General features: G+C 39.4%; 1 protein-coding gene across 4 annotated transcripts in view; it reads left to right on the forward strand.

Annotated features, from left to right (window-relative positions):
• RNF216 (ring finger protein 216) overlaps window positions 1-18,383 on the forward strand; it is a 145,272-nt gene that overhangs the window by 7,461 nt on the left and 119,428 nt on the right. For all 4 annotated transcript variants that reach the window (XR_003965724.1, XM_030301681.1, XM_030301684.1 and 1 more), the window contains exons 2-3: window positions 5,916-6,047; window positions 11,639-11,772. Coding sequence is in view for 3 of the 4 variants with exons in the window: in XM_030301681.1 (XP_030157541.1) it covers window positions 5,981-6,047; window positions 11,639-11,772 (201 nt within the window). In the remaining variant the exon portion in view is untranslated. The remainder of the gene's footprint in view (window positions 1-5,915; window positions 6,048-11,638; window positions 11,773-18,383) is intronic.

Below are 18,383 nucleotides of genomic sequence, written 5' to 3' on the forward strand. Positions count from 1 at the left end.
CAATTCTGTGGGTATATAATATCTTGTGAGGGTTTTCTTACCCTTCAAAATGAAACACCCATATTTAAATGAATTTTTTTTATGTTTATTTTTGAGAGAGACAGAAACAGGATGTGAGTGGGTTAGGGGGCAGAGAGAGAGGGAGACACAGAATCCTAAGCAGGTTCCAGGCTCCGAGCTGTCAGCACAGAGCCCAACATGGGGCTTAAACTCACGAGCTGTGAGATCATGACAGCCGAAGTCGGACGCTCAACCGACTGAGCCACCCAGGTGCCCCTAAAACACCATATTTAGAACAACGTAAAACAAATGTATGGCGTAATGAATTATAAGATGCTTGTACTCACCCCCCAGTTTAAAAAGTAGACCACCCCCAGCATCCTCCCACATATCCTGTCCTGATCGTAACTCATTCCTTCCCCCTAAAATTATTAGTCTGACTTTTATAGTCATTTTCTTGTATTTCTCTATGGTTTTATCATCCAAGAGTACATCCCTAGGTATTATAAACTCATTTTAAAAATTTGATGCATATGGGACGCCTGGGTGGCTCAGTCGGTTAAGTGTCCGACTTCAGCCCAGGTCATGGTCTCACAGCTTGTGAGTTCAAGCCCCGCATCAGGCTCTGTCCTGACAGCCTGGAGCCTGCTCTGATTCTGTGTCTGCCTCTCCCTCTACCCCTCCCTAGCTCATGCTCACACACACACACACACACACACACACACTCTCTCTCTCTTTCTGTCAAAAATAAATAAACTTAAAAAAATAGATTAAAAAAAATAAAGATTTGATGTATGTTTTAAATCTAAGGTTCTTGGGGCGCCTGGGTGGCACAGTTGGTTAAGCGTCCGACTTCAGCCAGGTCACGATCTCGCGGTCCGTGAGTTCGAGCCCCGCGTCAGGCTCTGGGCTGATGGCTCAGAGCCTGGAGCCTGTTTCCGATTCTGTGTCTCCCTCTCTCTCTGCCCCTCCCCCGTTCATGCTCTGTCTCTCTCTGTCCCAAAAATAAATAAACGTTGAAAAAAATAAAATTAAATTAAATTTAAAAAATAAATAAATAAAAATAAATAAATAAATCTAAGATTCTTTTTCCATTCCTTTTCTTTTTTCCTTATAACTTAATTGTTGTTGAACCTGAACTGTTTGACCCGTAGTTTCACAGAGCCTAAATATGTGTTCATCAGACTTCTAAGAAATTATCATTCCCCTATAGAGAGAGCCTTTTTAGACAATTTTTCCCCCTAACCCTCCCCATTAATTACTAAGGAATAAGATTTTGCTGGGTGAAACTGAATTTTGAAGAGTCACAAGCCATTGTAACACCTTAAGGTCTTTTCACACTCTTGCAAAAGCACTCTCATTGAGAATACATGGTCTGGATTGCATACTTAGGGTGCAATTCAAAATTTCATTTTTTTCCCCGAGCTTCTATTCTAAAAATGTGGCTGAGTCCAGATCCTTCACCAAACTCTGGTTCAATCTCTTTCACAAGGCTGTAGCTAGTGTGTTCTTTTCTCAGAATGCGCTTTTGTCTTGTCTCTGTGATGTTAGCAGCCAGTGATTTGCAAGGTCTAGATCCAGTAATTCATTAAGGATTACAAAATGATCGTATCTTAATTGAATTTTTTAATTGATATTGGAATACTTTTATAAAGAAACCATTTTCTTACCCTCTATTTGGTTATCCAGTGATTTATAGTTTATATAGGAAAGACAAGAAAATACCTGAATCTGTGCCTTGATTTTACCAATTTTAAAGATAATGTGTCGGTTGATATCATACTTTGAAAATGACCTGTTAAAAAAAATTATTGGGGCACCTGGGTGGCTGGGTCAGTTGAGTATCCGACTTTGGCTCAGGTCATGATCTCATGGCTCGTGGGTTTGAGCCTCATGTCGGGCTCTGTGCTGATAGCTCAGAGCCTGGAGCCTGCTTCTGATTCTGTGTCTCCCTCTCTCTCTGCCCCAACCCACTTGCATTCTCTCTCTCTCTCTCAAAAATAAATAAACATTAAAAAAAATTTTTTTAATAATTACGAACACTTGTATATATTTTCTTCAGAGAGTCATGTGATATTATTATGTTTGTTGGTGCTCAGAATGTTCTATGTTTGGCCAATGGGCACCTCTTCAGAACTTTTTTTTTCTTTGAGTCATTCTGACAGGACCCAGTCTTTGATAGGTAGTTTTTGATAGTTTCCGTGATATGTGATGGGACAAGATGTTGTAGGCTCATTTTGTACATTTCTTGCTTCAGATATGGAATTAGTAATTTCTCCCAAAAATCCCTGGTTTCTTTTTGGTGGGAAATAGTATTTCAAGACCATAACTTAGGGGCGCCTGGGTGGCTTAGTTGATTAAGCATCTGACTCTTGGTTTCAGCTCAGGTCATGATCTCACGGTTTGTGAATTTGAGCCCCACATTGGGCTGTGTGCTGATGGTGTGGAGTCTGCTTGGGATTCTCCCTCTCTCTCACTGTCTCTCTCTCCCTCTCCCTCCCCCCCCCCCCAAATAAATAAACTTTTAAATCAAGACCATGATCTAGGCACTACAGATGCTGATTGCTACAAGTAAATTGTTGTTTTCAGGCCTTTCTTTTTTTTTTTTTGTACAGAACTAAAATATTTTCGTTCACACTAGTATTTATAACTTAAGTTTAAGACTATTAGGGTTTTACTTTTCTATAAGTAAAATTTCTTTTTTCCACATGGAGAATCTTGATTCTCAAAGACATAGGGATTAATAGAACTAGAATATTCCATAACTCCTACTAGTTTTATCTTACATGCACACAGCTATCAGAATGAAAGTCTCAGAACATCACAACCAGTATGATTACATTCCTTTAAAATTTTGCATATGCTTCCCCTCCCCATAGTTTTTATAATTGTACTGTATTATTAGATTTTAGTTAGCATTTAGTCTTTGTGCTACAAGTAATTACACATTTAATGTTCACTACCAGTCTTCGTGGTGGTGTCTTTAGTCATTTTGGTTGCCTGAAGTTTATTTTTCTGTCAGTTCCTCAGGAAGGACCTGTAGAAGCAATCAGTATTCCATAGGTTCTTATATGTTGATAAATTTGTGCCCCTTTTCTGTGAAATTATTTTTGCTGGATAGGAAATATCTGGCTCCCATTTAAAAAAAAATTTTTTTTTTTGAGAGAGACTGAGAGGAGAAGGAGCAGAGTGGGAGAGAGAGAATTCCAAGCAGGCTCCACACTTAGCGTGGAACCCAACGCAGGGCTCACTCCCACAACTCTGGGATCATGACCTGAGCTGAAATGGAGAGTTGGATGCTCAACCGACTGAGCCACCCAGGTGTTCTCTGGCTCCCATTTTTTAAAAAAAGAATTTGACTCCATTTTCTAATGGCATAAAGCATCACTGTCAACGTCTATTCTTAATCTAATTTTCATTCTTTTATATGTCTCAAGCCCAGGTCCTAAAGGGACCTCTTTTCTTTAAAGTCCTGTAATTTCACTAGAATGTGTCTTGATGGTTGTCATTTTGGGTGAGGGGTTTTTTGTTTTAGGTATATACGGGGTTGTTTCAAAATGTGGTCTTTTAACTTTTTTTTTTTTTTAAGTTTATTTAATTATTTTGAGAGCGAGAAAGAGAGAATGTAAACAAGCAGGGGAGGGGCACAGAGAGCATCCCAAACAGGCTTCGTACAGTAAGGGCAGAGCCTGACACAGGGCTCGATAACATGAACTGTGAGATCATGACCTGAGTTGGATGTTCATCTGACTGAGCCACCCGGGCACCCCTCAACATTTTCACGTTTGGAAAATTTTTTTTTACAATTCAGTTTTTAGTATTCACTTCCCTTTTGAGTTATTCAAGAGCTGCTGTTTGTTATGTTAGACAGTCTTGGCCTTGATTATTTGTTCCTTTGTCTCTTTATTTTTCTATTTAAAACTTTCCTCCTTTCACCTTTTAGTTCTTCTAAGCAGTATGTGTTGTGTTCATTCACACTTGTGTTCCTTCTAATTTTGTCTTCACTCCTAAAGCTTTTTTTCCTTTTATTTCTAATTCTTTCCTGAGAGCTGTCATTCCATTTGAGTTTTTTTAGTTCTGACTTATGTTGTTTTATGGCTTGTGTACTTTTTAAGTGTCCTTTAGGTTGTCTCCTCTTCCTGGCATGTATTCATTAATTATGGGGATGTTGTTTTGCTTCTTGTTTTTCTTAGAACTTTATATGAGCTTTGACATCAGCTCTCTTCTTTGCTCATTTGTAATGAAATTGGTTTTCTTGGACTTCCAGGAGAGTAGTTTGGGATAGCTTTTCTAGCTTCACCAAACTCCTTTTTCATGCAGTGTTCAAAATACGATACCTTGCTTTTTGAGATTTCCTGGCTTTGTCCTCTGTTCTCATGTAGACCTGCCTTCTCTCCTTTCTTTCTGTTGTCTCTTTTTACTCAATGTCACTCTTCCCAGCTTTTCATCTTGTAAGGGAGCCCTGCTAGATCAGGTTTGAAACTTTCTGGGTCCTAGGCTGCTTCACTCCTCCCAGACCTTAACATGCATCCCTTGCATTCACCCACTTTTGAGCTGAGCAGACCCCTTCCTGGTGTTCACAGCTTTCTCAGATTAGCCTGTGTGCTTTTCAGTAGATACCTGTTGGTTGTCTGGGGCTTATCCTCACGTCTGAATGATTCCATGTGTTTTCTAAGGCACAAATGGTACTTCAAAGATCATGTGGCTCTTGGTGATTTGTCCTCACGGGCTCATATTTTGGGGTTTAAAGTTATTCTTAGCTTTTTTTTTTCTAACTTGGAATTTTTGTAATTCTTTTTTTAATGTTTATTTTTGAGAGAGAGAGCGCTGGTGGGGTGGGGTGGAGGGTGGGGGGGACAGAGGACCTGAAGCAGGCTTCACTCTGACAGCAGCGAGCCCAATGTGGGGCTCGAACTCATGAACCATGAGATGATGACCTGAGCTGAAGTTGGACGCTCAACCAACTGAGCCACTCAGGCGCCCTGGAATTTTTTGTTTTTAGATGAAAATAAAAGCTTAGTTCAAAAGCTGTGGTGCTGCCATCTTGTCAGAATTCCTTTGTGGTTTCAGTTTACATTACTCTGATGTCTCATAATGTTGGGCACTTTTTCATTTGTTTACTGGCCTTTTGGGTTTCCTCAAGGTACTCAACATTGGGAGTTCAAATCTTTTAGCTCATTTTTCCTTTAAGTTGTCTGGTTTGTTTTTCAATCAGCATGTAAGCATTCTTCATATTTGTTGAATAGGAGCCCTTTGTTATGTGTATTGCAGATTTTTTCTCCTGTTGGCTTGCCTTTCATTCTTAATTTCTCTGGTGGGGGCACCAGGATGGCACAGTCAGTTAAGTGTCTGACTCTTGGTTTCATCTCAGGCCATGATGATAGCCATTCTAACAGGGTTCAGATGATAGCTTGTGGTTTTGATTTGCATTTCCCTGGTGATTAGTGATACTGAGCACCTTTTCATGTACCTGTTGGCCATTTGAATATCTTACTGGAAAAATGTCTGTTTAGGTCCTTTGCCCATTTTAAAATTGGATTACTTGGTTTTGGCTATTGAGTTGCGGGAGTTCTTTGTATATTTTTGTATTTGAACCCCTTACCAGATATTATGAGTTGGAAATATTTCCTCTCATTCTATAGGTTGCTATAATGGAGTTTTTAAGTGTATTTTTTTTATTCTTTATTTGTTCTATCTGTTCTTTAATTCTTTATTCCTCTTTTATATGTTCTTATGCAATAATTAGTTATTTTTTAATTATTCTTTTCCCCCACCATTAGCTTTTTTGTTATGCATTCTTTTATCATTTTCTTTAGTGGTGTTTTCACCATAAGCTTAGAATGCTACCTTGACCAAATATGTGGGAAGAGTTTCGATAATCCCTCATTCTTAGTATTCTTTTTTTTCTTTTTCAGACCCTTTTGAATAGTCACCATGTTCAGATATTAGCAAGCACGTATGTACATGTCTGCGTTTGAAAATGGCAGAGGGAAACAACAATGAAGAGGTAATTCACTTGAACAACTTTCACTGCCACCGGGGACAAGGTAAGTGTTCTCACTTTCTTCCTTTCATCATTGCTTTCTCCTTTTATGTTACAGTTACATAGTCTTTGGAATGAACCTATTTTGCACCTCGTAGAACCCAGAGACATTTCATTTTTAGACATCAGAACATCTGATGTAATGGACTCATCGGTCTAAAACTTTGTGTCAAATGGTAATACCTGCTGGCATGAATGAAGTTTAAAAATGTTTCCTCACAACTGGATTCATAAGCTATTAATGAGCAAGTCAAAAAGAGCTGTGAATGTGCAGTCATTGGATCTTAGGAAGTGAAGTGGGAATATAGGAACAGTGGCAGTTCTGTTTTTGAAGAAATGGGGTCTTCAAAGGAGGGCTCCTCCAGGCCTGTATGCTCTAGAGGTACTGAAAGTGATGCTGGAGCGTTTTTGCCCCCTCATATGGTGCTTAATTTAATTTTTTGCCAGGAGATTCTGGTTGCTTTACAGGGAATTTTATTTTATTTTATGTTTAAATGTTTATTTTTGAGAGAGAGAAAGAGACACCAGGGAAAGGACGGGGAGGGAGGGAGGGAGGGGGAGAGAGAGAGAGAGAATGAGAATCCCAAGCAGATTCTACACTATCAGCACAGGGCTCAAACCCACAAACTGTGAGATCATGACGTGAGCTGAGATCAAGAATTGGACGCTTAACCAATTGAGCTACCCAGGCACCCCCTTACAGGGAATTTTAGAACATGTATTCATTTTGCAGTATTTAAAATTTGGGCAAGTTCATTGATTCTTAAAGGGAAAGGAGCCTGTATTTATGTAACATTCCTAAATGTATATGCAATTTTCTGTCAAATCCTACTTCACATTTACACTTTGGCTGAAAGGAAAAAATTCATGCTGATGAGTAGGGAAAAAGTATATTTTACAAGTATAGATTCCATGGAAGAAATTATACCATTTTTTGTTGCTGTTTTTTTCCTATTAATGTTTTGTGCTTATGAAGATTATTTTTTTCCCAGTAGAGTGTAAATTATACACATTTGGCTTTCAGACAACATTTGAAGTTGAACAGATTTTATTAAGCAAATATATTGAGAAAAATAAATTAACATGCTTAAACTAGGCACATTATGAATGCAAAAGAAGTACTAATTTTTTGAGAATTTTATTATTAATAGTTTATTCTGATTTGGTAGTGAGTGTAACCATAATTCATTGTGATTGAGAAAGCTTTAAATCTTAGCAATAATTTGTATATGTGATCATTTCTATAATTTTTCCACATGTATATCAAATTAATGTTGTAGTAGTGTTTTAACTGGGTTTTAAATATACTTGAACAGAATTTCAGAACATCTAATTCCTTTGAGGAAATTACTGACTTTGGAAGCATTTTTTTTCTGTGAGACAAGGTTTATGTATTTTGCACCCAGCATGAGGATATTTTTTTAGGCGTGCAGAGTTGTTTTGTTTTTATTAGCTGTGGTGTTTTCACCATAATTTTTATTGTGCCAACCCCTGTAAGTTTTTCTTTTTTAATTTTTAAATCATCTTTATTGAAATATAATTTACTTAAATAAATGCACACATTTTAATTGTATAGTTCAGTGAGCTTTGAAAAATGAATGTACCGATAGACCACCCATTTCTGTCCTACCACAAAGGTTCCTTTCTGCCCCATCTGTGGTCAGTCCTCACCCCACTCCTGGCCTAAGGAAACCGCTGATCTGCTTCATATAAATGGAACCGGACAGGGGCGCCTGGGTGGCGCAGTCGGTTAAGCGTCCGACTTCAGCCAGGTCACGATCTCGCGGTCCGTGAGTTCGAGCCCCGCGTCGGGCTCTGGGCTGATGGCTCAGAGCCTGGAGCCTGTTTCTGATTCTGTGTCTCCCTCTCTCTCTGCCCCTCCCCCGTTCATGCTCTGTCTCTCTCTGTCCCAGAAATAAATAAACGTTGAAAAAAAAAAAAATTTAAAAAAATAAATGGAACCGGACAGTGTGTACTCTTTATGCCTGAATTTTTCTGCCCAACAGAGTGGTTTGAGATTCATCCACATTGCACATATCAGTAATTAAATCCTTTTTAGTTGCTGAGTAGTATGTACCTAGAATTCTATATGCAGTGAAAATGGGCTTAAAAATGAAGGTAAAATAAAGGTTAAAAGTACAAGAATGAAAAAAGATGGGTTATGCAAATCGTAGCACAAAAAAAGAGCTGGTATGTCTATGTGTTACCAGGTAAAATAGACATTTTAGCCCAAAGTATTAATATTAAGATAGAGTTCATGATGATAAAAGGGTTATTGCACTGGAAAGATAAAACATTTCTAACCTCTATACACTCAGTAACATGGTGTCAAAAGCAAAAATTGACAGAACTAAAAGAAGAAATGGATAAATCCACAATCAGAGTGGGAGATTTTAAATGTATTTTTCACCAACTGATGCAAGCATACGCAAACATTTGTATGAATATAGAACATGGAAGAACATAATCAACAAATTTGACATAATAGATAGATAGTACTGCACCCAATGTATTTACCAAAATTGACCATATTTTGAGCCACCAAACAGAGTCAGAGGATTGAAATCATATAGATTATGTTCTCTAACCATGCTGGAATTAAGTTGTAAATCAATTACAGAAATATAATTAGAAAATCCCTGTACGTGGAAAACAAGAATACACTTCAGAACAATTTATGGTTCAAAGAAAAAGTCACAATGGAAATTAGAAAATATTTTTAATTGCATGGTAATGAAAATACAATCTTGAAGCTCATGAGATTCATCTAACTGAACAATCTAAACCAGAGCTCAGCAAACTTTTAAGAGCCAGCGAGTCACTATTTTTGTCTTATAAGTCATGTGGTATCTGTTGCAGCTACTCAGCTATATGTTAAATTGAAGGCAGGGGCACCTGGGTGGCTTCAGTCAGCTAGGTGTCTGACTTCAGCTCAGGTCACAATCACATGGTTTGTGAGTTCGAGCCCCGCATTGAGCATTGGGCTCTCTGCTGTCAGCGCAGTGCCCGACAGGGCATCCTGTCAGGGATCCTCTGTCCCCCTCTCGCTGCCCCTCACCTACGTGTGCTCTCTCTCTCTCTCTGTCTTTATTTTTCTCTCCCTCTCAAAAATAAAAAGCATTCTAAAAAATTATTTTAAAAAAAGTGAAGGCAGCTGTAGATAATATATAAATGAATGAGCATGGCTATGCTCCAGTGAGGACAGGAAGTAGCGGGTACCATCCCACACTGCTGGTGGGAATATAAATTGGCATAATTTGGAAAATTATTTGGCATCGTCCACTAAAATTGAACATATGCTTCCCATATAATTCAGCTCTTCTGCTCCTAGAACGTACCCAACTGAAATGAGCACACCAAGAGACGTGTGTAAGAATGTTCAGTATCCGAAATTGCCAAGACTGGCACCAACCCAAAAGTCCATTGACAGAAGAATAAATAACTTGTAATGTTGTCACGTGGTGGACTGCGGATAGCAGAGAGAGCTGCTGCACATGCCACCACATGGATACGTGGAACCAGTATTTGCAAGGAAGCCAGAAATGAATGCATACTCAGAAACAGACACAACTAGTCTGTGGAGTCAGGAAGCTTTTAATGTACTCGAAATGTTGTATTTACTGACCTTGGTGATGGTCATCCAGTTGTGGGCCTTTTGTATTCTTGAAGTTATATTTTTGATTCATAGACTTTGTTACACTTTAGTTTTTTAAACTATTTTTTTCAAAGCTAACGTGTTTATACATGGTGTGCTGGGGGAGTATTTTGCCAACCATTGGACCTCACTATGAGGTGAGAAGCTTCAAGCCAGCTTTTTCATTGGGTCTTCCAAGGTGGTCTCTAAGTGTTTTTTTTTTTTTCTTGGACCAGTTCTTCCAGAGAGGAGTCTACAGTTTCCTGCATATGGAATCTAAGACTGGCTGCCAGCATTCTGGGAGCTAAGCAACAGAAAGCATCCAGGGCCTCGTTCGTTATTCTGTTTCACGGGCACCTCTTTCCTCTCTTGACCCCGTGCCTGGTGTCTAGTACTCTGCCTCAGCGTCTCTTCACAACGGACCTCCTCAGGGTGGGGTTTTGGAGTGGCCGAGGAGCTTGGCAAATTCTCTCCCCAAAACCAGTGATAAAATGAGACAAAATTGTCAAAAACAGCCATTTAATGACTGGAAATGACCAAAGGCATATAATGATTGAGAACATTCAGGAAAATCTAGAATTCTGCAGCATGTATTAGGCCAGCTCTGGTTGGTTGTCCCCCCTGCAGGCTGCGGGTTTGAGCCTTCTGCACTAACCTTTTTTAATGTTGAAGAAGTGGGTGCTTGCTGAAGTTAGATAACAGCCTCATATGGCTGGCATATGGTAGAGCAGAGACTTGGACCTCGGAGGTCGAACCTTAGATTTTACAGACTTGCCTGCTTTAAACTGCTGTCCCCACAGCTCTGTCACAGGGATGAATCAAGTGAGATAATTGACTTCAGATTGCTGTTCAAATTGTTGGGTGCCATAAAAATAAATGAGGCGTTAACCTTGAGAAAGATATTAGAGCTTTAATGGAAAAATTTCAGTGTTTGTAATGATGATGCCTCTTTTCTCGTTTTGGTTTTTTTTTCCCCCCTAACCTTTTCTCTAGGACACTGAATGCATTTTCTCTTCGTTGCTTCTTTTAACCTTTAACATTCCCATGGGTCAGGCAGGAAAAAATTAACAGTTTGTGTTATTCAGTAATTCAAATTGGACACGCTCTATCTTCAGACAAAAAAAAAAGTTAGAAACTTTGAACATATAGTTATCCAGATAGTTGTATTTAAAAGGAAATTAGGAAAGTTCTATTGTTTACTGTCATGGATACTAAATGGTGTTTAAAACACTCAACTGTGGGGCGCCTGGGTGGCTCAGTCGGTTGAGCGTCCGACTTCGGCTCAGGTCATGATCTCACAGTTTGTGGGTTCAAGCCCCGCATCAGGCTCTGTGCTGACTGCTTGCTCAGAGCCTGGAGGCTGCTTCAGATTCTGTCTCCTTCTCTCTCTGCCCGTCCCCCGCTCACACTTTGTCTCACTCTGTTTCTCAAAAATAAATAAAATGTAAAAAAAAAAAATTTTCCTAATAAAAATTAAAAAAAATAAAACACTCAACTGTGTTTGCATAAATGATTTTTAAGGTTTATGTCTAAGGCGAGTAAATTTTGATATTTTAAATATTAAATGAAATTTTACCGTGTTTGAGTGAAAGTTTTTTCAGACCAATCCGTTGAATAAAACAATGTTTATTCCCTGGGAGGAGTAGAGATGAGGGGGAGACCGTGATTTCACTTGTTAAAAATTTGCAGTGAGGATTTTATCAACAGATTTTTCCAACCTTGTATAAGAAAAAGTTGATAATACTGTCAGATTATTTCTTTGGATTCCCAAAATGTATTATTACGAAGATCTCCATGGAAACCTGGCTGTTAATATTTGGGTGCACATGCTGCTTGAGGAGATAAGCTAACATACCAGTAGCTTGGCTTTAGGCTTGACCCTTTTTATGCCAAAATTGAATTAAGAGACTGAATGTGATTGTGCCCGCCTCCTGGTAAACGTGTTCTCTGCCTCCTTTTAGACTGGATCAATCTCAGAGATGGACCCATCACCATATCTGACTCCTCTGATGAGGAAGGGGTTCCCATGCTGGTCACCCCAGCTCCTCAGCAACACGACGAAGAGGACCTGGATGATGATGTCATCCTGACGGAAGTGAGTTTTCTTAAACTTACCCTGATGAGGCATCATCGCAAGTTAGTGATCTGATTCTTCAGCCCCAGGGCAGTGGGAGGTAGGGCCTTGTAGGACGCCTGAGAGCACCGCTCGTGCAGCCTGTGCCGCTGCATGTGTGCTGTCACCCTGCATCTCTGAGAGCAGTACCTTTTTACCCCGCCCAGTGTCCCCATAGCTTTAGAGGCCGTATGTTTTGGTCTGTTTCCGGACTTCTGCACTATTGCTCTATTTGTGCATGAGTCTGTTTTGTAATCACTAAATCTTATCATGCGTCTTAATATCAGGTAGTGTTTATCTCCCCTTTGTAACTCTACATTTTTCAGAATCATCCTGGATGTTTTTGTGCTATTTTTATACAGATCTTGAGGTCAGCTTTTCTAATTCCAAAAGGTAGATAAATTCAGAACACATGTTATTGTTAAGTTTACAGAACAATTTTTATAATACTGACCCTTTCTAACTTTCTCCTTCCATTCGGTCTGGACTTCCTTTATATCCCTCAGCCAGAGTGTTCTGAATTTTTCTTACTATAAATCTTAAACATTTTTTGCTGTTTCTTTCTGGTTATTTTCTCTTTTCTGTCGCTTTTGTAAATGGCATCTTTTTTCCCACTGTTCCTTTTAACCATTTTTCTTTTTTAGTTGAAGAGTCTGTTGGATTTTATGATAATTTCATACTCAGGTCACCTTATTTTTATTGTCTATAGTTGTTTTTCAGTTGACCCTATTAACTTCTCAAGGGATGGCATCTGATCTAGCTGGAAATAAAGATACTTGCAGTTTCTCCCTTTCCAGTTTTTATATTTTTCTCTTATCTAATTAAATTATACCTTAATAGTGGTAATAGGAATGAGAAAAATACCAACTGACATAAATGGGAATAATTATTTTTTTTTACTTTTTATTTACAAAAATTTTTTTACTATTAAAAAAAATTTTTTTTTAATGTTTTATTTATTTTTAAGACAGAGACAGAGCATGAGTGGGGATGGGGCAGAGAGAGAGGGAGACACAGAATACCAAGCAGGCTCCAGGCTCTGAGCTGTCAGCACAGAGCCTGATGCAGGGCTCGAACTCACGAACTGTGGGATCATGCAGATGCTTAACTGACTGAGCCACCCAGGTTCCCCTAAATGGGAATACTTCTAATGTTTCTTCGCTAATTGTGATGGTGGTTTTTGCTTGAGATACCATTTTTAAAGTACATTAAGGAAGGAGCCATCTATTTTAAGGGTTTTTTTTTTTTTTTTAATGCTTATTTATTTTTGAGAGAGAGAGAAAAAATGTCAGTTGGGGAGGGGCAGAGAGAAAGGGTGACAGAGGATCCTAAGCAGGACCTGTGCTGACAGCAGAGAGCCCGATGTCGGGCTCGAACTCAAGCCATGAGATCATGACCTGAGCTGAAGTCGGGCGCTCCTCCAACTGAGCCACCCAGGTGCCCCTCTTCTTTAGGTTTTTATTATGAGTGAATATAGACTTCTGTCAAATTCTGTTTCAGCATCTGTGCAGATTATCATAGGATTTTCTTTCATCTGTTAAGGTAAATTATTCTGTTGTCTCTGGATAGACTACTTCGGAATAGTATTGTAATGTAATGGTAGTATGCTCTTGAATTCCATTTGATGAGATTTTACTTAAGGTTTTTTTTGTTGTTTTTTTTTTAATTTTTTTTTAACGTTTTATTTATTTTTGAGACAGAGAGAGACAGAGCATGAACGGGGGAGGGGCAGAGAGAGGGGGAGACACAGACTGGAAGCAGGCTCCAGGCTCTGAGCCATCAGCCCAGAGCCTGACGCGGGGCTCGAACTCACGGACCGCGAGATCGTGACCTGGCTGAAGTCGGACGCTTAACCGACTGCGCCACCCAGGCGCCCCACTTAAGGTTTTCTTCATAGATCTCATAAGTGAGATTGGCCCATGGATGTATGTGTGTGCCTGTGCTATCCTTGACAGGTTTTTTATAAACGTGATTGATTCTGACTTCATGAAAAGAATTTAGAAGTTTTCTTTGTTTTTCTGTGCTTTGTTACACTATTTGAAATAACATTGGAGTTACCTGAATTTATCATACAGGCATTTGGGGCTGTTGCTTTTCTTAGAGGTCAGTTCTTTGAAACTATCTCAGCTTCCTCTGTGGTCATTGACATGTCTATGTTTTCTGTTACTTTTAATACCAGTTTTTTGGTATAATAGATATTTTCCTACAAAATAATTTCTTCAAGGTTTTTTAGTGTATTTAGTAAAACAAAATAACCTGTTCTTTCTACATCCTCTGATCTATGGTTCCTCCATTTTCCTTTTCTGTTTTGTGTACTTGTGTTTTATCCTCTTTTTCCTGATTTAATGAACTAACCATTATCTTCCTTCCTCCCCTCTTCTCTTACTCTTTTACCAAAGAAATTGCTTTGAGATTTATTTCATAGTGCTACCATTTGTTTTCTTACTAATCAGTTTCTGTTTTTCTCTTTAATGCTTTTCTTCTGCTTTAGTATATTTAACATACTTCCTTAGCATTTATCTTATGGTCCTTTTACTAACTTCTTGAGTTATTCATTCTTCTTTTATCCTTTTATATTAATTATTATTCTGGTTACTTATTGCCATGTAATGTATCATCTCAAAACTTAATGGCTTAAGACAGCTGCAGTCGTTTGTTTCTGTGGATCAGGAATTTGAGAAGGGCTCAGCTGGTTGGTTCTGGCTCATGTGACTGTTGTCAGATGGTTCTAGAGCTGGGCAGCAGGGGACTGGAGCAGCTGGAGGCTGGCAGACATTGCTCTCTTCAGGACTTCTACATAGGATCTCTCTCTCTCCTTTTTTAAAACAACTTTTTTGGGTGCCTGGGTGGCTCAGTCAGTTAAGCATCCAACTCTAGATTTCCGCTTGGGTCATGATCTCACAGTTCGTGAGTTCGAGCCCCGCGTCGAGCTCCTCGCTAGCCGTGTGAAGCCTGTTTGGGATTCTCTCCCCCTCCCTCTCTCTGCCCCTCCTCAGCTTGCTCTCTCTCTCAAATAAATAAACTTAGTAATAAGAAACAACAACAACAAGTTTTTTGATGGGGTGCCTGGGTGGCTCAGGCAGTTAAGCATCCAACTTCAGCTCAGGTCACGATCTCACAGTTTGCGAGTTCAAGCCCCACGTCGGGCTTTGTGCTGACAGTTCAGGGTCTAGGGCCTGGAGCCTGCTTCGGATTCTGTGTCTCTGTTTCCCCTCTGCCCCTCCCTTGCTTCACGCTCTGTCTCTGTCTCTCTCAAATATTAAAAAAAAAAAATTTTTTTTTAAACAACTTTTTTGAGATCTAGCTCACATACCATACAGTTCTTCCGTTTAAAGCGTACAGCTCAGGGGCGCCTGGGTAGTTCAGTCAGTTAAGCCTCCGAGTTCGGCTCAGGTCATGATCTCAAGATTGTGAATTTGAGCCCCGTGTCAGGCTCTATGCTGCCAGTTCAGAGCCTGGAGCCTGCTTCAGATTCTGTGTCTCCCTCTCTCTCTGCCCCTCCCCCATTCACACTCTGTGTCTCTCTCTCTCAAAAAAATGAATAAACATTATAAAAAAAAAGGGTACAGTTCAGTAGTTGTTAGTTTATTTACAGAGTTTTGTACCGATCAACACAGTCGATTTTAAGACATTTTCATTATCCCGAAAGGAAACCCTGTGCCCGTTAGCAGTGAATCCTAATTCCCTCCCCACCGCCACGCTAGGCAATCACTGATTTACTTCCTATCTCTACATACGTGCTTCTTATGGACATTTCATATGAATGGAATCGTACAATATGTGATCCTTTGTGACCAGCTTTCATTTAGCGTAATGTCTTCAAGATTCATCTGTCATAAATCAGTACTTTATTCCTTTTTATTGCTGAATAATATTTCATTGTGCGGATGTACCACATGTTTATCCATTCGTCAATTGATGGACATTTGGGATGCTTCCACCTGTTGCTCTTATGAATAATGCTGCCGTGAACATTCACGTAGCAGTTTTTGTGTGGACATACCTTTTTGTTTCTCTTGATGGTCTTAGTCCATTCTGGCTGCTATAATAAAATACCACTGACTGGGTAGTTTATAAACACCAAAAATTTAATGCTCACAGTTAGGGAGACTGGAAGTCCAGGATCAGGGTTCCAGCATGGTTGTGTTCTGGTGAAGGTCTTCTTTCTGGTTCATAGGTAGCACTTCTCACTGTGGCTTCACGTGGTGAAAGACGCAGGGGATCTCTCGGAGCCTTTCCCATAAAGGCACCGATCCCATTTGTTCAGGTTCGTTAGGGTGGAGAAGGGAGACCCAGACATTCAGACCATAGAAATCATACACCTAGGAATGGAATTGCTGGATCATATGGTAACTGTGTTTTGCTCTCCTAGACTGTCTTCCAGAGCAGCTGCACTGTTGTACATTCCTCTGGCAGCGTATGACAGTTCCCAGTTTCTCCATGTTCTCTCAGACAATTGTTAGTATAGTATAGATCTTTTTCATTATAGCCATCCTTGTCGACATGACGTGGTATCTCATACTTTTGATTTGCATTTCCCTGGGGCTAATGATATTTAGCCTCTTTTGATGTGCTTATTGGCCATTTGTTTATCTACTTTGGAGAAATGCTTATGCAGATCCTGTGCCCATTTTTTTTAATGTTTATTTATTTTTGAGAGAGGAAGAGCACAAGCAGGGGAGGGACAGAGAGAGAGAAGGAGACACAGAATCCGAAGGAGGCACCAGGCTTCGAGCTGTCAGCACAGTCCCCAGTGTCAGGCTTGAACCCACCAACTGTGAGATCGTGACCTGAGCCGAAGTCCAACGCTTAACTGACTGAGCCACCCAGGTGCCGCCACCCCCCACCCCGTGCCCATTTTTAGAAAGGGTTATCTTTATATTATTGAATTTTTATATATTCTGGGTACTGTACCCTTATCAAATACCTGATTTTCTCTCATTCTGTGAATTGTCTTTTTATTATTTGATAGTGTCCTTTGAAGCTTTTTTTTTTTTTCCTTTGAAGCTTTTATAACAGTTTTAAACTTTGATGAAATTCAGCTTATTCTTTTGTCAATTGTTTTTGGTGTCACGTCTAACATATGATCTATTTTAAGGGCAGGTAGAGGCCTCAGCGCTAATATAGATTAGTGCTTTAAAGTCTTCCTAGATAATGTAAAGACTTTAGAACACTTGAATTCTACTTACTCATCTCCCAACTTACATATTGTTTTTTAAATATACTTTAATTGTGTATACATTTTTGAAACCCTACACAGTGCGTTCTTGATTTTATACAATCGGCATTCACTTCATCTTCTCCAAATATTTACCTTTTCTTGTTGCTCTTCATTCCTTTCTGCATCTCTGGCCTTACAAACAGATTATTCTTCTATCTCAAGAACAGTCTTTAGGATTTCCTTTACAGTAAATCTGATATTTTCATTGAATATAAAATTCTTTGTGGCAGTTACTTGCCTTTAACACTAGAAAGATGAAAGCCAGAAAACAATGGAATAATATTCCATTGTTTTCTGGCTTTCATATTTATGTTGAAAAGTCAGTCTTTATCTTTGGAAGGCAATATGTGCTGCTCCTTTTAAGAATTTATCTTGTATTTGATTTCTGAAGTCTTGTGGTGCTATTGTTAGGTTTCTCTTGTTTGGGGTTTTTTAATTCATCCTGCTGAGATCTTTAAAACAAATCAAGCACTGTCCTTGGATATTTGTATTTTGTTTTCAAATACTGCTTATGTCTCTCTTCTTTCAGAACTCACTTACATAGATGGTAAAACCTTTTTTCTGCTATATTCTTTATTTCTACTGTTTTCTTACCTAATTTTCAGTCATTTTGTATCTGTGCCTTATTTAGGCTGTTTTCTTCTGACTTCTCATTCAATTTACTGTTTTCTCTTTGACTACTTTATTTTATTTTTTAAATGTTTATTTTCGAGAGAGAGAGGGAGAGCGTGCGGGGGCAGAGAGAGGGAGACAAGAGGATCCAAAGTGGGCTCTGTGCTGACAGCAGCGAGCCTGATGCAGGGGCTTGAACTCACTAACCGTGAGATCATGACCCAGGCCGAAGTCAGACACTTAACCAACTGAGCCACCCAGGCACCCATGTAGTACTAATTTTCTAATTATGTTCTTCATCTGCCATTTCTTTTTTTTTTAAGTTGGGTATCTTTATATAGTTTCTAGTTGATTTTTGTTACTCAATTTTGAATGAAGCTGAAGTTTTCCAGAACCAGCTCTTTGTAGGCAATTGTGTTGGGAAGGGGCTCAGGCACTGTTCTTGGCTAGCAAGAGCTCTCCCTCTTAAAACAGAGGGTGTGTGTGTGTGTGTAGGCAGGGGGGTGTTTGTGCACATGCACGTAGGTTTATTTAGCCTTCACTTTTTACCACCTGGCAGAGATTGCTGATTCCAGAGACGCCCATTTCAAAGTTCTGTTCATCCTGTCTCTTTGATATCCTACCTTTCAACAGAGGTGTTTGTCCTTGTACAGTCCAACCTCCTCAGAAACTCCTCGCTGCCGAATGAGGTAGAGGTGCCCTTTGTTCCAAACAAGGTATTGGTTTTGCCCTTCCAGGGCACACCACCTTTTTGGGAAAA

This window comes from Lynx canadensis, chromosome E3 (genome assembly GCF_007474595.2).
Source record: "Lynx canadensis isolate LIC74 chromosome E3, mLynCan4.pri.v2, whole genome shotgun sequence".
Lineage (NCBI taxonomy): Eukaryota > Metazoa > Chordata > Mammalia > Carnivora > Felidae > Lynx > Lynx canadensis.